This window comes from Chiloscyllium plagiosum, unplaced genomic scaffold (assembly GCF_037043375.1).
Source record: "Chiloscyllium plagiosum isolate Xiang-an unplaced genomic scaffold, Cpla_swu_hap1 HiC_scaffold_7, whole genome shotgun sequence".
NCBI classification, from domain to species: domain Eukaryota; kingdom Metazoa; phylum Chordata; class Chondrichthyes; order Orectolobiformes; family Hemiscylliidae; genus Chiloscyllium; species Chiloscyllium plagiosum.
In genome coordinates, this window is record NW_028270145.1 from 50,303,353 (window position 1) to 50,326,688 (window position 23,336).

A 23,336-nucleotide genomic window follows, 5' to 3' on the forward strand; every position below is an offset into this window, starting at 1 on the left:
ATGATATAACAGTTCAGAAATCATGATGTTGTTGACTTTTATGTTCTATGTTTCCCATATCTATGTACTCAATATTTGTGACAAATTATATAGTGAAAAAACTTGAAAATAATTAAGCTTCTGAATTTAAAACATTTGAATTATAATTTGTAACCAGTACATACACTAATGCATGTGGCTGGCTGGTTTAAATATTGATAAATTACATAGCTACATGAATATGAGACATTGTCAATTGACCTTGTTGATAACTGCGGTTTAAAGTCGACTGCTTTTCAAGGAGATAGGTGTTATACAAAAGTCAAAGTCATATACTGCTTACAGCCTCTTTGAGCATATATATATTCAGATAATTTAGTTTGTACCTTGGAAAAGACAACATACGCAGCTGATTAATTGTTCCTTATTTTGGCTGTTCTCACATACTGAATCTCAAATTCAATCAGTGCAGTTTTATTAAATATTGCAAAATATTAAGAAGTTATTTTAGTTTCTCTTTTCCTGGGGTATTGTAAACAGAAAGAAAACTGTTCCACCCAATTTTCATTGAAGACACTGCGGATTCTTTGAGGGAGAAGGATGATTATGAATTATAATTTAGCATTAACACAGGTCAGACCAAAACACAAATATGATAGGAAACTGTGTCTATTTGGTTTGAGAATGTGCCTTCTTTACTTAATGAATAATGAAAAAAAATGCAGCCTTTACTCATAAAAATGATGAAACAGTGTTTGAGAGCAGAATTAGTTGCAACTGAATACCTTGATTTTTTGTTTCACTTTTATTTGTTTTGTTGTTCTGCATGTTGCCATAGAATTTAGTTGGCATGAACAGAATTCAATTCTGATTTGACAAACATCATAGACCATTATTCAGTACAAATGTCAACATTATTTCGAGTATTTAAAATATATCACTAAATGTGACAAAATATGTTTGTGTGGAATTTTGGAGAAAAATTGAATGGGAATGTTGGAAGATGAATGTCTGGGAGTGTTTTTGAATGCTGTTTTTATTCGTGCAGCAAGGAAAATACAGCAAAAGTATACTGTGCTAAAATTAAGCGAAGTTTGAAGCTGAACAAATCAACAAATTCCTTGCTCCAACATTTGAGATAAAATGCTGGCAACGGTTGTAGTGTCGCTTCTGTAAAGGTGGGGGGACGGGTGTAATAGAAATCGAGTTTAGAGACATCATAGTAGCATAGTACTATATTATCGCCTAAGAATAGCCGCAAAACTTGCCCCTGCAGAAATTGGAGTAGTTCATACGTGAGAAACGATTTCAACTGGCTTTAACTAGATGTTGTCTGTGTTAAAACACATAGAAAAGGCGAAGGGTAGGAATGAGTCCAAAAGGTCAAGGGTTTAGAGGTCAGTCCTTCAGGCTGAAATACAGCTAATCGAATAGAAAATTTGTCCTTTTGGTGAACCTGTTCCTACAGTTTAGCCGAACTTCAGTAAAATACCTTTTCAGCTTCTCAACATGAAGGCGTCAGAAAAGGACATCTTGCTACGCGTGAACCTTAGCGTTTTGTACTGGAGACAATGATTTAAATGGTATAGAGAATATCACTCATTTATAATATCAAGACGTGGATATATTATAGTAATGTCATGTGCAAGTCTGAGAACTACACGGCTTATCCTATAAAGAACAAAGAATCATGGAATTCGCCTTTTCAAGCAGACCATATCCAGCTAAGCCAGCTGCAAGCTTGCAGGTCAGTGAAGGAATAGGAAAAAGAGCTGCACCGCCAACTTTCTTTGTTACTGAATGTTACGAAATCGAGTTGAGCATCGAAATTCCTAGGAAATAGATTTTCTTCATGCATTTTGACGGAATCCTGGCATTGCCCTCTAAATTGCTGCATGATTGCGAATAATGATTTCCTGAGAATTGCTTTGGCTCGGTTTCCTTTTAGCGGATTAGATAGGCCATTAGCCCGAACCCCTCCGGACTTCTTCCCTCTACATATACGTTTTACCAATGGCTTTAATGGTTTTAAGGTAATATTGTGGATACCAGCCATCTTTCTCCCCCTCGAAACCTCCAATTTTACAGACATAAGAAATAAAATGGGTTAAATCTAAAGCATTTAAATTGTTTGAGAATCTACTAATATGTGAGGAGATAACCTTGCACTGCAATAAAGCTTAAACACAATATCGCTCCCCTTGTTTGCTCTGATGCTCTCAGAAATTAGAGAAAAAAATAAGCGCTTTATTTTGACGAAGCTATACATCCAAAGGCTGGGCAGCCCCTCATGGAACCTGACATTAACTGTTCCAACATTGACTTCGTGAGCATTTGGAATATATTTTCCTATTTAGCTTATGGGGGTAATTTTATTATGGAAATAGTACTACACTTGGACTATCAAATGAGCTCTTCCTTAGTGACACTCAACAAGCACTTCATTGCGTTTAAACATCTGGATACTCTGCAATGATTGACCGTTTTAAAACATTGTATAAAGGAACTGAATGCTGAATCTCCATGACATACCAGTGTGTCTCTGATTGATATCGTGAGAATGTTGGCACAGCACATGCAATCTTGTATTTCAGGAAGTTCTGACTCGTTTCGTCTGGTTGTAACAACATTAGCTTCCTTAAAACTGCTAGAATCAAAATATCTTCAGTAATTTGTGTTTAGTGTAAATTGCCTAATTGAAGAGCCTCTCGGCTATTGTCCTTGCCCCTCTAAATCAACCACCAGTGTGTCTTTACAGATTAATAGATTGGAAAAACGAATAGTGCTTTCACAAAGCAAAATACACACGGTGTCGACCGTTTCTGTTTCTAAACTATGTACCTTGTCGTATTGTTGTTCGCTCATCCGTTCTGGAGAAAATCGAAAGGAAACACATTCCCACTTGTAATACTAAACGTTCACAGATTGGTGTAACCAACTTACTCATTTATCAACCAACAAACCGAGAAAAGAGTTTAACATGCACCCTGAACACTACTGTTGTAATATTTATCTAAGCCCGTTTCTCTTTCAGAAATGTTGCTCTAGTAAACATCGGTTTGTGTCTTTACATATTTGGCACAGAATTGCAGATCCCTCGTTTTTTTTTAGGATTCTGTATTCTTTTATGTAAGGTCTCTTTTCATGACATTTGTTCACGTCTGCCTCGCAACATAAGCTGTTCTCATATATAAGAAAACATGTCCCGATACCAAAAAAGGAAAACTACTCACGCTATTCAGCTTATTACTACTAAATTTATTTTTTTGAATTTTAGTAGCACGAACTAATTTTGGTATCGTTTTTGAACATAAAAATGTACGCAATCTTGCATTGTAGGCTTGTAACAATAATCCATCCAGCAGCACAATTACAAATACCATTTTCTCATTTTAAATAAAGAAACCACAAAACACTGTCTAATTCTTGATCACTATAAATCTCGAATATCAACACAATATACACAAAGAGATGGAATCGCAAAAATACACATTACAAGCAAAAATAGTTGTGGAAACCACAAATTACCACAACAAATCACTGGGCCTTCATTATAAAATAAAAAAAAGACCATGAACAAGCGTCGCAGCCTTTCATTTTCATGCTAGCAGACTACACATGTACCTTCCTGAAGTGTACACCTCACCATGTCTTCACCACTTAGTGCCTCGCACTTGTTAAGGTTACTAAGGTGTGCTGTGTGATAAAAATAGCCACTGACTAGAGTCGCAATGATTTCAGCTGCAGCTAGGGTGACTTTCTCCTTTTTGTTTCATTTGCTACATTTGAGAACAAAAGTGAGGCACAAGACAAAGTCCCTTCAATGCCATTAAAAATCAGCAGGAAAGCACCTACAAGCCATGTTATCGGTACATGCAATTTCTGCCTGGAAATGTCTTATTATATACACTTAAGGAGCCATTTATAGGATGTCCTTCTATAAACTTGTGAGGTCTGTTTGTTGGTCCTTGGAAACAGTTTGTAACTGTTGATTGGAAGTAGAAGAACCAGAGGACCTGGTCTTTGTATTAGGCAGTTTGTGATCTTTTTTCCACTTCATTCTTCTGTTTTGAAACCAAATTTTGATCTGGCGTTCGGAAAGACACAAAGTGTGGGCTATTTCAATACGACGTCGTCTTGTCAGATACCTGTTAAAATGGAATTCCTTTTCGAGTTCTAAAACCTGCTGCCTTGTGTAGGCAGTTCGTGAACGTTTTGGTTCTCCTCCTGTATAATTAGGGTTCACTGAAAAACAAAACAATTCAAAAACCATTCAAAGCTGGACCTAAAGTTTTTCAAATGCTTTCACCATACAGTCCTAAATACAGTGTCTGCACCCACACTGCACTGGAACAGTGCCTCTAGCAAGAAGTTGAAATATGTTATTAAGGATCACTTTAAAGTTCTTTCGGAATTGAAGATCTAACATGTCCCTGTTAATCCCAGGCTCGAGTTTTCACATGGAGTCAGCCACATGGCCAGCGGCCTATTTCCTCAGCAATAAAAATTTATGATGGGTGTAATTGCCGGTCTTTTTAAAACCGCTCATAAATCCTCTCTTGAAGGAGTTATTTACGGTAGACCTATATCAATGGGTCGCAAATATTTGTCAGGGAAAGCGATGCAGCAGGGGAGCGAAAACCAAAAAAAAAGTGGTCCTTACCCGTGTTAACGTGGATTTTCTTCATCCAAGGATAAACCACTGCTGGCTGTTTGGTTGCTGCGCCGTTTTGGTTCTTTGAATTATGTTGCTGCTGGCTGCAGGGCCGGCCTATGGACACTTGGAGCGGTGCAACTGGCTCCCCCTGCCCTGAGAGGTGGCTCTGAGGAGCGGGCTGTGCCTGCACATGACCCCTCTGCTGCACTGGAGAGCCCCGAGCGTTGCTGCAGCTGTACGACTGGCCGCTGTAGTTTGACCGTGGATAGATTCCTTGGTGCTGAAAATCAGAATCCTGCGATTGACTGTAATACTCTGGGCAGTGGTCAGGTATGTAGTTATTTTGCGAATATTCCTCGCAAGGAGGAAATTTGGGATCCACATATTTAGTGTTCATCAAATACGAACTCATGGTCATTAATTTCTGAAGGTGGAAAATACTAATTTTTCTCGAGTTGTCTTTTTTCCCGTTCCATAAAGCCCTCCTACTTGCTGTCAACTGAATAAAGTTAGTCACCCATGTGACTGTACGAGCCAATGGCGAGGTCGGGCCCGATTCCCGGATAAGGAAACAGCTAATGACAATTTTTTACAAACTTCATCCAGAAAGCCTTGATTTAAAAATAAATTATAAACTGCAACGTCTTTGATTTTTTTTCCAGCAGTCACTAAGTATTTGAAATAGATTCCGAAGAATGCATGCAATAGAGGTTTCCATTTGGAGAGAATAATGACCACTCACTGAGCGCCCGAATATTGCTCAGGTAATTTGTTCTTTTGTCAAAAGAGAATTTCCACCATTCCTTGCCGCTTTTCAAATAAATCAAGGATAGAGAATGCATTCGGCGTCTTTGTATTTTTTGTTGTTGTTTTCTCCCGAGAACAACGTGACAATAGCGAGGGAACTTGGAGAAACGGCCGGCAATCCAGCGTACGCAGGGTGACAAAGGAAGCATCCCGTTAGACAACAAAAAGAATAACGGAGCTGAGGAAAATAATTACAACTATTACCGATGCAAAGAAGTCTTCTGGACAAAGTTATTCAAAGACAAACATAGTCTACTCCGATAAAATTAGAACAAAGCTCCATTTAACACAGAAAAACACTTTGCACATGTTGCTTAAGGACATTGTAAGATCAACGCTCTTTTCTCTGAAAGTTTAAAAATCTGCAAAGTAGGATATAAGTTTTATATCTGATAGCCTCCAATGTTTTCGCTCCAATTTCTTCACAATTTGTTTTCCTCCTCTGACATTCACGCACATCTCTGATCTTTCTAAATTAACGCAGCAACTAACTATTCAATTTGTAATATGTATAATTCGAATTTTAACTTTTGACCTTAAATGTATTTTGATCCGATTTAATTCAAAAGCATCGTAAGTTAGTCAAATGCAATACGAAACCATAGGCCAATCTTTGTAGATAATTTATCGCCATCGCCATGGAAACGGGCAGCATTGAGAAAGAAATACTTAAGTTTGTGTAATCTTAGATTTCCGGAGAGTAAATCCGGAAGTTTAGAAACGACTAATGATCAGTAAATCAACACGTTAAACATCGCAGTTCGATTGCGAAGGGGAGCCAAAATAAGCCATTCAAAACTGAGCGGCGAGATCTAAAAGCTCACTCAATATTGAAAACTGGATTCAAAACCAAAAAAAAAAGCCATTCTTAATCCAATTACTCAGTACTACTTAGAACTAAATCAGTCGAAGCAGTAAAACCCACGAAGAGCAAATTGCTGATTTTCGTAGTGTTGGCATCGACCATAGACTCCCCTAGAAACGAATCTGTGACCGAAACATCACACAAATTCGGTTCTACAGGGTATATATAGACGACGGGTTACAAACAAATTCGGTGACTAATTACAACAAGGGAAAGTGCTTTAAAAGACTGCACTTACAAGCGAACTCCAAAGAGTTAATTGTGGTCTACTATCAATAGCTAAGCAAGCAAATTCCAGACAAAGCGCTTGTTAAACTATTTAACTGTTTAGCCATTGAAAAATAACAGAAGTCGTTCTTTTATTTTTAATAGGTGGTAGTAAACATTTCTATGTTCGGCAGTGGCAGCAATATGAATCAGCGTGCAGAGCGGGCTTGTGTATACAGTCTACAAGGCAGAAGTTATTATTTGTTACTGTGTTTATGAACCCTGCGTATTTCAGAGAGATTTTATAGGAAACAGTTTGTACCGATCCGCTCCAGCTAACATTACTAAGTGCCCCAGCGTGAATCAATAATTGCTCCAGATGCTAATAATTTGAACTCACCACTAACAAACCGCAGGATGTTATAACAAATATCGCCCGGCCTAAACAATTCCTAAATCTAATCAAGTTATACATGGGAGCACAAATATTGGTTTATTTCGAAGTGTTTTCCACTTATTGCTCCTTCCATAAAGTGATAGCAGCCCAGGAAAATAACGATTGTTTGTTCTATTCTAATCTCTACCATTTCCTGGGAGCTGGATCAAATAATACTACCAGCAGTATGCTTCCACATCTAATTAACACAAGTCAGTTGGATCGCCATATGCAAGAACAGAAAATATAATTTAATCTGCCAACTAATCAGGACTCCCTTTGCCTCACACGTCTAAGGTGGTTTCTAAACTCGAGTGCATTGTAGGTTCCTTACTTTGCTCTCCCCAATGTCCCTGCAGTGCCACCGCGTTGTGTGTTAAAGGCTGAAGGGCACGGGGTCAGACTGAAATCATTTACAAACACATCGGAAAGTTGCATTATTATTTTCACTTTAGCGAGTGTCACACGCTGACCTTTTCTAAGTGTGTGAATCTTGCCGAACTAACTGTTTAGCTAGGTTTACTGTAATCCTCTTCTTACATTCTTGCTGTGTTTTTTGTAAAAAAAAAAGGGCACTCGCGAAACAGGCTGGGAATAATTATAAACGTGCGCCAACGAAAAAAAAGAGTAAGTGTATTCAACAGTACAAAGATTACACCTAAATATTTTGAGATGCGCTGATTAACAAAGTAACGTTGAAACTGTACTTTCTGACAGTAAATGGGTATGTTCAGTTCCTTATTTAGCTGCTGTTTCTATCGAGCACAACAAAGGTCTCGGTTTATCTACGTTTTATTGTAGAACAACAAAAATGACCCTCTGCAAACGTTCAAATTTATACCTCAGCCTTAAATAAGTTGCTGTTTAGATTATTTTACCTTTGCAAGAGAGAAAAATAACCTCGCTAAAAGTTTTATCTTATTTACCTGTGATTTTTTTCGTTTACCCCAGTGCATTAGGAAAGAAAAGAGCTAAACTGTTTTCCACAACCAGTGACGCCAACGAATGCACCAGCAGTGAATTCTGCTTTTAAAAGCCTTTTTGCAAGGAAAATCCCAGATATCGTTACACCAGCCGATATTTCGAAAGCCAATTCCCTTTACAGTTCAAATTATCGCACATTGTGAAGCTGATTGGTACTACGCATTTTAATATTTGTTAGACGCTGTGACCTGCATTTCACCTTACTGCTCGACTCGTTCAGACAGGTCAATGCCAAAGAGTTATTGATGAACAAACCCGATTAAAATTCACCTCTTTTTTTAACTGCCCACACAAGTGCTGCGACTTTTGATCTTCCAGATTTTGACCTAGAGAATGTCAATGCAAAGTAAGTGTTTGGGAAGTGAACCCTATATTTATTCATAGATTCAGTGGTTCAATGAACGCTATTATTGTCATGAGTCTGCTAAAGGCCTTCCTACGTATACGTACAACAATTTAAAAAAACCAAATTGGATTTTTAAAAAGTTCACCTTTCTGGTGACCCAGAAAGTCATTTTCTTGCAGAGGTCCGCGCAGCATAAGCAAGACTGTTTTGCTTTTCAGTAGCAATTACTGTTGATTACTTATCAACGCCTAAAGATTCGCATTGTAAAACTTCGTGCTGAAACGAAGGATCCATTGCGCTGGCCCATTGCTTTACGAATACCGGTTAAACATTATCTGGACCTATTTAAAGTGAGTCCTTGTTTGACGTTTATCTCGTGACTTATTGAGGCCGTTACTTGGAGGGAAAATAGTATCGGATATTATGTGTAAAGATGGAATCTGAATTTAATATCCTAGCAGTGATTATAATTAGTTAAGGTGGCGAAGCAATAGTAGACCTAAGGTGAAGAGAAACATTGACAGTTCCTGACGTGGAAAGAGACAGGATATAAACATTTCCATTACTGGCTTTTGATAGCTAAATTGTATTTTGACTGAAGAGGTTTTACTGTCCATTTGAAAGTAGGGGTCTTTAACCTGCCTAATTTGATATGGGGCGTTCTCGGTTTTGGTTACTTTGAAATTGTCAGATTTTCTTTAAATATGCAGTTTTAAAATATTAGCGTCACATTATATTTGTGAACATATTAATAAGCCATTTTCTTAACTAAATCATTCATGTCTAACCAAACAACAACGAAGTACTGAAAGCTACCTTCATTTAAAAAGTAGCAAAATGTTACAATGAGTAATATGAACTTTTAATAAACTATTATTTTATTTACTGGTCAACCATTACAAAAAGCAATATGAAATCGTAGGCCTAGCCGATATAGTCCACGAAAAGGAATGCCCTGGTTTAGTTAACTGAACAGTTTATTTGATGAACTGGCAGCCATAAGTCTTGCTGTTGACCTACATGTTTATAGTGGCTGTGATATTACATCTGAAGAGTTTGGAATTTGCTGTTGTCTACACGCCTCTGTTGGCTCTAAAGGAGTACACTTTAAATATCTGCTTTAATTACTGCCACGTCACTCGACAAAGTGATTTTACAGATGTTATTAAAACCGAAACCATAATTTTCCTCCAAATGACCTTTTGGAAATACAGCCTTGCACTGGGAGGCGCTGTGTTGAGCATCACCAGTTCAAAATAACAAGCCAACTAAATCTGGCTGTGGATCGACACTATCACAGTAAGACTTAAACACGATTATATTTTATCTGAATTTATTCTGTATGTATAAGAATCTTGTTCCTTTCAGGAAAATTGAATGCAACATCAGTTCTTCTATGCCGTTGTACAAATTAAACAGAGAATCGTAAAGAACGTTAAGTTACACACAGTTGTATCTAGGGCCATTTTAGAATCCAGGTTACTGCTCCCATTTAGACACATGATGTGACCAAATCATTTTCCATACAAACCACATTCGAAACAATTAACCGCGTCCAATTATTCGTCACGATTTACGAGATAATAGTTACTTACGAAAGAGCTTCCTCCATTCTGCCATATCTGTAATAAAATTTTTAAAAATTCAACAGTTAATATTAAGTGAACCATACATTAAAGATGGAGTTCAATACAACATATAAACACGTGGGCTTTCTTATCCAAGCTACTCATAAATAAACTGAAGTACTGTAACCGCCATGAGTTCTTCATTACATTATTTTCAAGGGTAAATATTTTCATTTTGATCCATAAAAAATCTTTACAAGAGTAGATCTGCGTTTTTACATGCAGCATTTCAAACAATTTGTTTTTGGCCTACTAATTAACTTGACATTACCAGTTTTTTGAAGTTGCTTAAGCACGTAAAATGGTATGTACTGTCATGTATTCTAGGTAAACTGTAATTTCAACATTGCCTTTACGTAGTCGTAGCTGTTAATTGCATCTGAGAATGCACATTTAAACCGTTCATAAGTTAACGTGACCACTCATTGAACTTTTATAATACATCCGTAAGCTTAAAATATCGATCTGTAATGAAAAGCGACATTAATAAAAAAGCCCTATGTGGGTAGTAATCCATTCTCAAATATTTTCTCGTCTATCTTGGCATGCCTCTTTTCTCAGTGTTCGGTTTGGTATCCTCGTCAGTTGCCGTGTTATTGAACATTTAAAGCAGAAATTGTTTTCACTCCTGCTGCCACTCCAACTTCTCTAACTTCGAAGAATTTCTACAGCTTCATTTTTATTTTATTTTAAATTACGTAGTGATCAATTCAACTAAACTAGGTTAAAAGGGCGAAACTACCATTCAAAACAAAACAAATCCGAGTTCCTTCTGGCTGTACTGCCCACAATTTAATTTTTTCAACCTAAACATCCTTCGACTCAGCTGTTTGGGCAGAACCAGCCCCCTGTCATGTTTAATTTTTTTTTTCATTTTTATTTGAGTGAAAATTCAGATTTCAGATCCCGTCTTCCACTGCTTCTGAATTTCTAGTCCGCTCCCCCCCCCCCCCCCCCCCCAAACACTTTTAAACCTTGCAATGTCATTCTATGTTTCAAATAACATTTGGTCATAGCTATTGTCGACATATAACAAAAACAATTAACACGGCCGGTTCATGGCGACTTATCTCATTTCTGCGGGACATAAAAAGGGGTTCCCTGAGAATTTCGAACAAGGTCTCGCCGATTGCAGTGTGCTCTTATTACAGCGCTTCTCATATTGAATAGTTGATTTGCAACTTTTAAAAAAACATTAGAACTTTATTACTTTTTAAAAAGCACTTTAAGCCGTATATTGTTAGCCATTGTGTTATATTTCTAGTCTAATTTGTTCGGAATCAGACCAGTTAGAAAATCTTCGGGACTGTGGACGAAATTGCGGCATCTATAACCGGTCAAATGCTTTGAAAATGTCGTACAATCTCAGCAAATTAATATAGAGGAAGATCGGCAAAGAATATGCAAACAATGTCTTACTCTTCTTTAAACTTGCAGAATTATTTCTCACATCAGGTTACATTTCCCAAACAGATTTTCAATTAATCTCGTACAATTATGCAGGAACAACGCGAACTCCCAAAGCTGGCCTAAGAAAATTATATATCTACCAGACGTGATCGTGCAGCACAAGGTCTTTTTGCTAAAAATAAAGAATTCTACTTATACTTGCTTAAAGGGTTAGGTAAAATCTATAGTTTATTTCTGCATTTTTCAATTAATAGTTAAACAGAATAATAAAACACATTGTTTATGATTATAAATTTGAAACTATAATTAGAAATTTTTGAACATATATAAAGTATATTTTGTTAAGAATATTGTGATATAATTTCCCTAATTGAACATGTATCGTGTAACTGCTAGTTGTTGAAACTGAACTCACGTTGCGTTGTGATTTTGGTTTTTTTGGCTGGCCAAGAAATTGTGCATGCGCCCAAGAGCTCCGAATGACATCAGGTGTCATGCGTTCACTTGCTCTTTTACCGATTTGAAATAACTTACTTGCGACTTTTCCAGTGCGAAAGTACCAGGATACGAGAACACTACCAAGTCATAACCGTGGAACAGGACAGCTTGCTTCTTGGTGTCACTTTCCACGGACCCTCTCAAAAACACTAACCATCTGCACTTGTCTGCTCTTAACCTAATATATGATGTGAATTATATTTTGGCTTGTCAACTCCCAAACCATAAAACAAAGTTTAATGACATCACGTGCCCCTCCGTAGCCAGTCAGGACGTTGCTCTGTGGCGTCCCTATAAATAACCCTTAAACTTTAAAACTTTTATTCACTAAAGACAGTCAGGTTCATCGAAAAGCTCTCCCACTAATATAAAGCTAAACGTCTGAGCACACAGACGAAACGTGCCTTGGAGAATAAGATGCCCTTACTTTAATACGCAATATGGACAGTAGTTCTTATGCAGCCAAGGGGATCTAGTCGACTTGGTAAGTGCAAATACCCTACAAATATACGTGACTGATAGCTGCTAACTTACAGTGAAATAGATATAGGTCGACTGAGAATGGAGAAAAAAGTCTTTTTACAGTTGCTGCTACCTATGACTTTGTTTCCCTATTTCTGTCGCTACGACGGCTTATTATTTCCTTCTGCTTTTCGGTACACAAATATTCTCAGAAAAGTTAGCATGAAAAATTATTCTATGCAATGGATGCCGCTGCAAATCCTTCTTATAAGTAACATAATTTATGCAATACGTCCTATAAATTGCGGCATCACTTTCCTAAGTATTTATGTCAACATCCATTAATAAAGACAAACTCGAATTATTCTTCCATTCAGTAAAATCTGTGAAATTATCTTTGGACATTTGACGTGTTTGTAGTCGAGCTGCCGAGTTTCTGAAGTATGAGTCATATTCTTTAATTAAATAAAGTTATTGGAATAGTATGAACTCGACCATCAGTTCTTGCCAACAATAATGTTTTTTTTCTAATTCAGAAAAAACATTGAAAGACGGTTCAATCCAAGGAACTTTTTTGAGTTCAGAAGCATTGGGGCTAATATTCGGAGAACTTGGGTGTCAACCCAATAGGTGTAAAGTGAGAAAGTGAATGGCTTTTTGTCTTTTCACAAGAAACCAATTGTTCGTCTTTTTACACATCATTAGAGTTCAAACGCCAGGTGAAATATTTATTGATAAAACTGACTTTATTTCAATGTAGGCAAAATGAAAATCACTTATTTCATGTACATAGGACAAAGTCAGACATTCAGACATTATATCTGTACAGAATATACAAGACATATATACCTGGGACCACAGCAACACTTGTGCCATAAACATTCCAAGGCAAAATCAAACAAAAGAAAGTTTGATGTAAAAAGAGATGACAGGAACAATATTCATCTAAGTTTATAAAATATTATTAATTTAAAATCTTAGCGAAGCTCTATTCCGGTATGGGATTCGTTTGTTCAGAAACCAGATATTCAGCACAACTTCATTCTGTTCTCAAGAGATAAATGGCTTGCTTGGCTACATTAAGTCGTTTGACCCCTCTCTCGCTCGCTGTCTTATAATCTAAATTTAGGCATGGCTATTACCATCAATGTATAAAAACATGATTTAACATCTGTTGGTGACAACTGATAAATTGTATTCTTTTCTTGGTAAATTGATAGCAAGACGTTGTACCCATATGAGAACAACGTATTAATAAACGCATCTCATAGAGGAGCACCTAATGTGGCCAAACAACCTTTCCTATTGCAACTTAAAAGATCATCTGGACAGTAATATTGTATAGCCAGAATTAGGATGAAACAAGCTATGGCTGAAAGCCTACTCCTGGGGGGCTGACATTTATACTTTTCAATTTATTGTCCTTTTTCCATTTCATTCTTCGGTTTTGGAACCAGATTTTAATTTGTCTTTCAGTCAGGCACAGGGCGTGAGCGATTTCTATCCGGCGGCGTCGTGTAAGGTATCTGTTATAATGGAATTCCTTCTCCAGCTCCAGGGTCTGGTACCGAGTATATGCTGTCCTCGTTCGTTTCCCTTCTAGCCCACTTAAGCCTTCTTGAGAAAAAGTTGAAAGATGCATTACTACACGCAGTGGAATTTACGAACTTATACAATTTCAGACAAATAGATTAGTGCCTATGTCCATTATATTACAAAGTGTTAATTGTTCGGATGGTTTATGTGAAAATAATATAAAATATTTGCATTTTCAGTCGGTAAGATGCAAGGTATGGTGCAACTTCTGGCTAATTGCTGTCCTAGTTCGGAGCAACAGTCTTAATGTTCCCATATGATCTAAACTGTCATCCTTTTACGATTAATCATTATATATTTAGCTCATACTTGTTATTTAATTACTCAGTCTGAACAATTAATTCGATCAAGAATAAAAGGCATGTCAAAAGGTCGAACTGCGTACCTTGGTTAAGGTGCATCTTTTTCATCCATGGGTATATCTGCATTTGCAGTGCTGGATCCTTGTCTAGTTGCCCACTTTCCGGTTTGGGGCTGTTCGTCCCCTTAGGATGTTCATCGTTAACCGGCGATGTGTCCTGGTTACCGTGGTATGAATGATTGGATTCTGTAATAATAGCCCCCGTCTTAATAGCACTATCTGATGAGCTTATTAAAGATCCCGAACAGAAGGCAGGTTCAGGCGATTTCATTTTCACCCCAGATGAACTATGAAAGGTGTTATTGACTGTTTGCAGGTAATTGGTGGACCTTTCATTGTCACCACACAGATTTGAGTTCGAACGAGTCATGCTGAGGTCTATCCCGGTGTAATCATAGCCATACCTGGCGGAGAGCATCGTCGACTCCCTGAAATGCTCGCCGACAGAAGCAGTATTTCCATAACTCGGCAACTGATAATCGTGGCCATTTTGGTAGCGACCTGAGAAGGAGTTTAAAAAGTAGGAACTCATCTGCCTTTAACGGGTTTTGATTTGTGGTTCTTAGACGTTTATTCGGCACTAGACCGAGCGATATATAATGAAATATGGAAATAAAAGGCACATGTCATTTCTCTGCTTTCTACGTATGCAACCAAATATGGGGCACAAGTTTAGATCACGTGCTTTTGTTGACCAGTCGTAAATTCTTGTGCCTGACCCTGGGGGTAATTCATGCAGTGAGAATACTTGCTATGATTTAGCCAGCATGATCCTGTAGCGCCCCCTGCTGGCAAACATGAGTAAAGCCAGATTCGCATCAGCAAAACATAATCTGAAAGGTCTGACGTTCACACTTTGCAACCTATTTTCCATATAGGTTTATTTATAAAATGGTTCACACTTAAAACCCTGTTAAACCTTGGGTATGAAAGCTGATTTCTGTTACCTGAAATTCGATTTTATTTAACTGACGACATATACAGGAACACAGACACAAAATGTGTATGCGAGTAAAAAATTCCTGTTTAGTAAGTTTGTAAGTGCATAGGTTTGTGTATAATGCATATGTAAAGTAATTTGTGGAATTGGCTTCTGCTGACGATAGGTACAACTATTAAGAAGCTGCAAACGTTGATCTGATCCGTTTGTTATTCAGCATTACACCCTAATAATTCAAAATATTTTGTAACTCAATTAACGTTTTAAATTCAATTCAATTTAAAACGTTTATTTCGTATTAATCATGTATGTAATCCTTTAGTTTGATATTGGTTGAAAAAGAATGATTTGCTTGTGGCGAACTGCATAAATGGAAATAAATAACAAGTAAATCTTCTCGATATCCGACTCTGATTTTTACTCCAAGGTTTAGGATGTTTAACTTCTCTTCCTTGTAGGCAACAACATAGGGAAAGTTCGTTTCCCTGAAAGACAGCTTATCCCTATATAGGATACAGAGGCAGCCTTCCCTCACTTACACACACAGCCCGGGTTTCAACATCTACAACGATTACAATGTCGTTTTCATAGAACACTGCGCACAGCTATTTCCACATTACGTTGATATCTACATACACTGCGCATTCACAAAGTTTTCCATTAGTTTTCCCAGGCAATCCCACAATTTGCCCATGAAATTCCGGTTTCTGGATAATTGTGTGTTGTCTGTTATGATTGGGGATCTGTTTTTTAAAACAACCAGACCAACATGGTAATTTATTTTGTGACTGGTTAAGTCGACCCTGAAACCAACCTGAATCGACTGAGAAGCTAAGCGGGCGTGGTATAGGGTTTATTTCTATTTTCGCCGCGGAATTCCTCGCGAACGTTACTACAGTTGTCCCTTGTACAATCTATGTTTTATTTAGATGGACGCATTTGTATAAAACTCTTATATCTGATGCATATTCCTGTGTAGGTGCTGATGGAATTAAAACAAATTTAATTGTGCAAAGATAGCCTTCGGGCAAATATATACAGATTTCCAAATCATATCGTGTAGTCTCCAATTTTGCTCTGTTATCGTTCTCTGCCATGCAGATCCAAACAATATGAACCAGCCAGAAGGGCAAGGAAACGAACCAAGAAATAAATGCAATATTTGTAATCAAGATTTTTCTTTTTCGGTTTGACGAATAGGCTGCTTATAAATTTTAGATTGCGATTTGTAAAGGAGTTGATAATGAAGGACAAACGTGTCAAGCATCGACCGTGATAATGCGGGCCTTGCAGGACTTCTTACAAAGATCCGCTCAGAATGGCAGTAATCTTTCAAACAGGTGGAGTACATCTATGCTTTGTTTCTTTTTCTTGGCAAAAAAAGGATGTTCCTATAGATTAGTCAATGCATCGGTTAGCAACAAAATAGGGTTCTTCGGGTTTATGTTTTGACCGCCCCACCCACACATATTAGTTTCTTAATCAAAACCGTACAGAATTTGATTTCCTTTCTATCGCAGAAACATTAAGATGTCATTTACCGTGACACCTTGCAGCGCTGGAGAATTGAGTTACTTTTATTTATTTTTCTGCTCGCTATCACCCAAGCTTTTAAGAATTGAAGGGCCAAAGTATTACCAATTAATTGAAGTCTAAGCACATTTCAATGGAAATATTATTGTAGTTTGTAATCACAGCCCGTGCAATCCATGCCAGGATACAACATAAACCCACAAAGACCCCAAGTATTCTGGGCTCCGGTTTCAAGGTGGAACTGCATAGGCCTTCATTAAAAGTGCATTGATTCCAGATCAATCATGGATTACAATTTATAGCTTAAGAAGTTAAAATATAACATTTTAACAAGTGTATTTTAAATAAAATGCCAGACTATAGGGATGGTTTTATTTATCCTTTGTGAAGTTTGATTTGTGTACCCTTGCAATTCTGTTCGAAGAACACAGTTGCGACACTGTCCAACCTGACTGTCTAAAGCTCGTAAATCTAAGGCTGCGGCAGCCATGTGACAGTCGGCAACAGAAATACTGTCTTTGTCCTGCACTAACAAATCAGGCCGTTCTTACAGTACTCGTTATGGAATAGAATGGTTTTTTGCTGCTGACTACAATGATTTTATTTTTTTTCTACTTCACCGAATATTTGTACTCTTGAAACTTTTGAAATAGAATACCCAACAGTCAAATATTTTACACTTTCACCAGGCACGATTGTGGATTATGTTCTGACAATGGAAAGTAGAAATTATTGCGTGCATCACATACTAATTCATTTTTGTTGATTGTCATTTTCCAGTGCGTCTCCCTTATGACAAAATTCAGAAGATCGCGTTCTGGAAATTCGTTGGTTTGCCAAAACTACGATGATCGAATTGTCTTTGAGATTGCAATAGACCATTTCCCTCGAATCTGTGCGAAGCGTTTGCATTAAGATTTACTTACTTTCACAACGAGATGCCAATATAAAGCAGTGCAATAAATGGTTTAATGCAAACTGGTATTGGGAATCAGACCACCTTTTGTTGCAGAAGTTAAATGAAACATGTTTCCATGAAATTATTGATTGTAATATTTTGTTATTACGCTGAAATTATTTGGAAATTATATTTGAGCATGGTTGGTACCGAAGATGTAATATGACCAAAACGTTTTCGGGTAAAGTTTCTAAATGCACAATTGGACGCTTAGTATGAATTATACATACACGCAAACAGACAGGCAGATATTCACACACACATAGATATACACACAGAGACAGATACAGTGGTGCCTGTTGAGTACTTTAGTCGGTTTAGCAAAACCACGACGACATGACGCATAATAACAAAAATTAAATAATTCGATTCTAAAACTAGAAAATGAACTGAATAGCAAATATCCGCTTTCTGGTGATTATAATTACAATGACATTACTGTTGCTCAGTTTTCTTTTTCCATGTGTTCATGCTAAATTACGGATTATTAAGAAAAATCTGCGAAATCACTTTTCATATATTGTAAAAAGTGCAGCGTGTAATAGTCACATAACTCCGAAAAATCAGCTTTATTTTAACGAAAATTATACTTGAACAATTTTATCTCATTTAATTATTTAATGGAGGCAAATAATGCTTGATTTGCAAAGTCTGTAAAATAATTGCCTGACAAATTGGAATGAAGATGGGCGATGCATTGAGAATTAAACAAAAGGTATTATGAACAGAATTAATGTCAAATGTTGCCTGAAAATTAGGGTAAATCTGCAAGTGCTTTGTCAATAGTTAAAATAACATTACTTCTTCAAAACTGATAGAATTCGAGTGTACGTACATTGCTGTTTGTGAGTTTTGACTAAAAAAGTCAATATTTAATATAGAAACATTCACAACGTTATAAAGAATATGATGAAATTGCACGTTACGCTATCGATGCACACTCTTTGATTCTAGCTTCATTTTGAACAGCCTCGTTTTCACTTTCACAATATGTCTGTTGGTCTATACGTTAGACAGATAGACAGACATTTTGCTCGGTGTTTAATACTATTTTCAAAAACAAATAGGTGACAGATGCACAACAAATCAAGATCGCTATAACTATGGACAAAATGGATGGTCAAACTATAGTCGTTTAATCCGTTTTCACTAAAAGAAGATTGAAAGACAAATCAATTTTCAAATTCTGAATATAAGCATACATTTCAAATGAATGCAATTTTGATGTACTGTCAAAAACAATTTAAGCAATCCTCTCTGAATATTTAATAATTGGAAAAAATACATACAAACAAACGCCTTGGGATATTGCAGAATGATACATGATCAGCTCATCTCCTGATGACAGTATCTCGCACACACAACCACCCCCCTCCAACTTTCTAGGCATACGTCTGCAGCAAGGTTTTGCAGTTAAATCGCTCATAATGAGAAAAAATTCCACAACAAAGTAAAGGAATTCAACGATTTTTGGTGATCATTCTGTTTTGTATTGTGAATTCACTTAACATGGACTGGAGCTGTTGGTTCCGAACTAAAAACATTTCCCGCATGAAGACCCCACAGTTTCTATAAAATGTGCTATCCAATTTGGGGACAACTTGCGGGAAATTAATCATCAGATGGTTGAGCTGCTAATATTTCAAACATGCAAATATAGACACAGTTAGAATTTTTTCCTGATCCCCTGTTCATTACAAGTATATTGAGAGCACAGTCCGATATCTATTGCAGGGCACTTATTGGAAGAGTACCACTCATTTGTGCAAAGTTCCGTCACGTGGTCAGACATCATTTAAAATGTTGGCTAAACACATCTCCAAAATTCTGATCGCTTCTATGATTACTGCACGGAATTATTAGGATTAAGGCAATGCATATCATTCATCTCGGCACCTAATTTTTAATACAGATGACGTCCAACTCATATCCTTGTATGCAAAATAGCAGACAGAAACAAACTGAAGCCGTCAATCATTAGCTCCCTGAGAAAAAAAACAACCAAAGTCGCGCAATTTGCAATAGCACTACTAATTATCCTACTACAACGCTACACATTCTGATTCATCTCTACTCATGGATCATATGAAAACATATCAGCTGCCCGTGGCGAAGCTTTCATTTCAAAGACAGCCACGAATCGTAGCACTCCGTTCTATTGCGGGAAATAAATATTTAATTAATCTGCGCCACAGCCGCCATATGAATTCAAGTGACCACCTGGACCTGCTTAGTTCGGACCGTTTTCAAACCCGTGCTGGGGTCATTTAGCCTCAATAGCGCACAACCTCAGAAACAGTTCCCCAGAATCCAGCGAATGAAACAAACGCCTTTTTCCTGCTTTCCATTTACAGCAATATGATTTGCAACAGCAGAGCTAAAAGAGCATAGCACTTACCCGGGTTAGGGCGCTTCCCCAATACAGTAACCAGCCTGATATTGTATTCCATTTCTACTTTTTCGATCAATAAAATAACTTGAAAAAGGTAACGCGAAAATTGAAGGGTAAATGGAAGACTGTAAACAGACGTCAGAGCTCTGTGAGAGTGATTAGGTTGCTGAATCCCAGCATGAGACGAATGACTTCCTCACAGTTGTAGGGAAAAGGACTGGACACTGCGAATACAGCAGAAAGTCTCCTTTTTTGCAAGCAGCTGGCGTCAAATACCAACGACAAAAGCAGGCAAGGGGAGATACTGACAGAAAAGACGATTTGAGACGAGTTAGCAGCGGAATGCAGTGAAATATTCACAAGGGAAATCATGAAAAGGCCATGAACGCAGTTACTAGATTCACATGACCAATGTCAGCCAATAGGATCACGGGCTCCGTCGTAAAAGGTCCATTACAAAGTTGTAAATTTTCTTCAAACAAAAAGGAATTCGCAGCAATTCCTTGCGGATTTCACAAGTATAGCTAGCAAGCGCCATGTTCCCTTTAACGAGTTCTTTGCTACAGCTATTTGTTATAATATGTATTGTAACGAACGTCTTAACTAACTATATCAGCGGAAATACCGCGACAACAGCAAGTGGAATATCAACCAATGCGGGGCGCATTCCATAGTGCAGCAAACAAATCGTTACAATTTGTTTGTTCATCGCTACTTCTTTAATACATCCTATAGATGTATCAAGTGAAGACATGGGCATTTTTGAAATTAAATCTCGTGAAAACCATAATAAAGCGGTAATACCAAGAATATCTACTGCTGCCAGTTATGTATTAGAAAACTTATTTTCGTTTCCTCCCGACTTTCTCATTCCATTCAATAAGATCTAATTAAAAGTAGAAAGCAAAATAAACTAAGCAAAAGCGTCTGCAAAATACGCAACAAAACTGCGGCGCCTTCCGTCCTTCCTTCCAATAACAATCAAAATCTCAAGGAAAGTTGTATCTTATTCGAAGCTTTGTACGATACATTTTGCACAGGTCAGAAACAGAACAGTAAATATATGCACATGTAGGTGCCGAATGACATGGAGCACGGCATTAAAGTTCTCGTGTGTCCACTGTCGGGAGAAAATGGGCATTACAAATTCTAGTGCTTCATAAGATTTGGCTTAATCGGCTAAAACAGCTTCGGCGCTGCGTTAACAGATTAGGCGTGAATGCAAGCATTTGAATTCGTCGGTTCGGTGTATTTTTCCTTCAATGTCCGTGAGCGGGTTCGGTAATTAGGTTTCACCGTGTTGCATGCATGGGAACTTCGAGCATTAGGAGGGAAGTATGTCTGCTGGATATTTGCTTTCCAAGTTTCTCCATTATCCCATACTTACCGCTGATTTAACTCTAGAGAAGGGCTAGCACTAGGCTGTCTTTGCTGCGGTGTTTTGAAGAGATCTTACCGTGAAAATCCAAAACGGTATCACCAGAATCGGGACGAGTTCTCATTTTTAATTTATGAAAATGATAAGACTATTATCAAGGTTACATCAAAATAACATGCATTATTAATAAAACTTTCAACAGGATAACTGGAAAAAAATTTCTGGGCTTGGAGACTGGATGGGGGAGGAATTTCGATAGCGATTTTATTCGAGACCCAAATTGATTGGGAATTGTATGCAACAATTCAGAAGCAATGCCCGTTTCAAAGTATTAATTCCACCCATAAACGTCGCCATTGTGTGCACAATTCGTTCAGTGAAAACTTGCGATTCTTCCTAGCTAATCTGAATACTTGATAAGGCCCGTTCTACCGTCATTGTACAATCCCTTCCTGATCGCTGGTATGGGGATTTGATCATTCAATTTGCAATTGGGAGCAAATGCAGAATAGCATTTAAAAATATGCATATATATCCTGTTTCACACTAATTTGTTCAACTTCAAAAGTTTTTTTAAAATGAAATTGAACATCGCAGAACAATCATACATACATTTAAAATAATCCTGGTAATATGTGAAAGACAGTCATGAAATACTTAATTTTGGACAAATATGACCCTCTCCTGTTCGAAAATGCAATTAAAAATAATTCTGTTCCAATTTATTTAGAGTCGATTTATTCTGTAAAATTATTTCTATATTGCAATCGGATAGCTAGTTTGCTATTTAAAATAGTATACAAATTTTATTTGCGTTAAAATAAAACATAATGCAATTAACATTAAAATGTTTAAAATTACCAATATACAGCTCCAAAACTGGGATTCCCCAACTGCTCAAATCTCTATCTTCAATTAATTAATTGTTGCTTCATATCTGACTATACCTGATATTGCGGTCGTATGACTCTGAGTTATTAACACAGAGAATTTCATTCAATTACAAGGCTGAGGTTGTTTCGAAAATCAGAGATGTTTGTATTATCTCAGTGGATTCTCGAACTCGCCACAAAATGCAGAGTGCTATTTTTAGTTTTAAAAATAAACAACGTCTTTTAATTGTTTGTTCACGTTTGAAACACAACGTTTGCATTTTCCCCTCTAATTGTTTCCTGTTTGTTCTTATCAATTTGTCTTTATTGTTTCAGATTGGCCATGCTGTTCTTCTCCCTGTGCAAAGGTGAAGATTCGAAATTCCAGATTCTTATGGTTGAAGTTTATAAACAACGTGCCCACTGATGTAATTAAAATTTAAATTGGCGTAATCGCTGATAAAGAAAAGAATTCGAGAAAAGTTGGAAGGTTATTCGGCAACCAAAGATGTTGCTTTCTTCCCCAGCCTTCAAACCAGAGAAAAATAAAATGGAGCCAGAAGTCCACAGTTTGTTGAGTGATTTGTAGTGTTAGAACTTTTATTGTCGGTTTTACGAGATTTGCTGATATACGCGTACAGTAGACCGCAGTTTAACACCAACACTAACTTTTACAGCGTCGGCTTAGCCACACATAAGCCAGGCATGTGATCTCATTAACCAATAGTCACTGGAAAGACTTTTAACTTGGGGCATAAATAAACTAATATTCTAATCATCGACGATATCATTAACTTTTATAACTACATATAAAGAATTACGCCATCTTCAGGCTTTTCCGTCCATGTAACAGCCGCGCGGCTGTATGACAGGCCTAAACCTTGTGGCTACAGAGACACAGAAACAAAAATAAAGTGCATCTGATTTCTCTGGAAAGTAGCAGCCTAGAAGCAGCCGCAGAAAACTGGCAAGAGGGTAAACCAGTGATCTCAGCTGATGGTCTCGAAATGACCAGATTGATTTTCCT

General features: G+C 37.3%; 3 protein-coding genes and 1 long non-coding RNA gene across 8 annotated transcripts in view; 1 reads left to right on the top strand and 3 right to left on the bottom strand.

Moving 5' to 3' along the window:
* The window catches only part of hoxd3a (homeobox D3a), a 36,908-nt gene extending 16,706 nt beyond the window's left edge, over window positions 1-20,202 (bottom strand). Inside the window, exon 1 of the mRNA XM_043693537.2 lies at window positions 20,066-20,202. The gene's annotated coding sequence lies outside the window, so the exon portion shown is untranslated. The remainder of the gene's footprint in view (window positions 1-20,065) is intronic.
* Window positions 171-20,144, bottom strand: hoxd4a (homeobox D4a). 3 transcript variants are annotated; one of them, XM_043693558.2, is made up of 4 exons: window positions 20,066-20,144; window positions 9,877-9,903; window positions 4,643-5,621; window positions 171-4,224 (listed from the first exon to the last, which is right to left on the bottom strand). In XM_043693558.2, the coding sequence occupies exons 3-4, from the start codon at window positions 5,052-5,054 to the stop codon at window positions 3,917-3,919; spliced, it is 720 nt and encodes a 239-aa protein (XP_043549493.1). In that variant the 5' UTR covers window positions 5,055-5,621; window positions 9,877-9,903; window positions 20,066-20,144; the 3' UTR covers window positions 171-3,916. The 3 variants fall into 3 exon arrangements, with proteins under 3 accessions (XP_043549493.1, XP_043549492.1, XP_043549494.1); XM_043693557.2 differs by lacking the exon at window positions 20,066-20,144 and adding an exon at window positions 11,854-11,961; XM_043693559.2 differs by lacking the exons at window positions 9,877-9,903; window positions 20,066-20,144 and adding an exon at window positions 7,878-8,240.
* Window positions 11,972-17,691, top strand: LOC122551534 (uncharacterized). Of its 3 annotated transcripts, none has more exons than XR_015757666.1 (4): window positions 11,972-12,301; window positions 14,553-14,756; window positions 16,377-16,516; window positions 17,490-17,691. It is a non-coding gene; the product is annotated as an uncharacterized LOC122551534 (long non-coding RNA). The 3 variants fall into 3 exon arrangements; XR_015757667.1 differs by having other exon boundaries at window positions 11,975-12,301; window positions 14,586-14,756; XR_006312126.2 differs by lacking the exon at window positions 14,553-14,756 and having other exon boundaries at window positions 12,012-12,301.
* On the bottom strand, window positions 13,003-16,370 carry LOC122551531 (homeobox protein Hox-D5). Its single transcript, XM_043693553.2, has 2 exons — window positions 14,261-16,370; window positions 13,003-13,896 (listed from the first exon to the last, which is right to left on the bottom strand). Exons 1-2 carry the CDS (start codon window positions 14,766-14,768, stop codon window positions 13,646-13,648), a joined length of 759 nt encoding a protein of 252 aa, XP_043549488.1. The 5' UTR covers window positions 14,769-16,370; the 3' UTR covers window positions 13,003-13,645.
* Window positions 20,203-23,336: the final 3,134 nt, after the last annotated feature.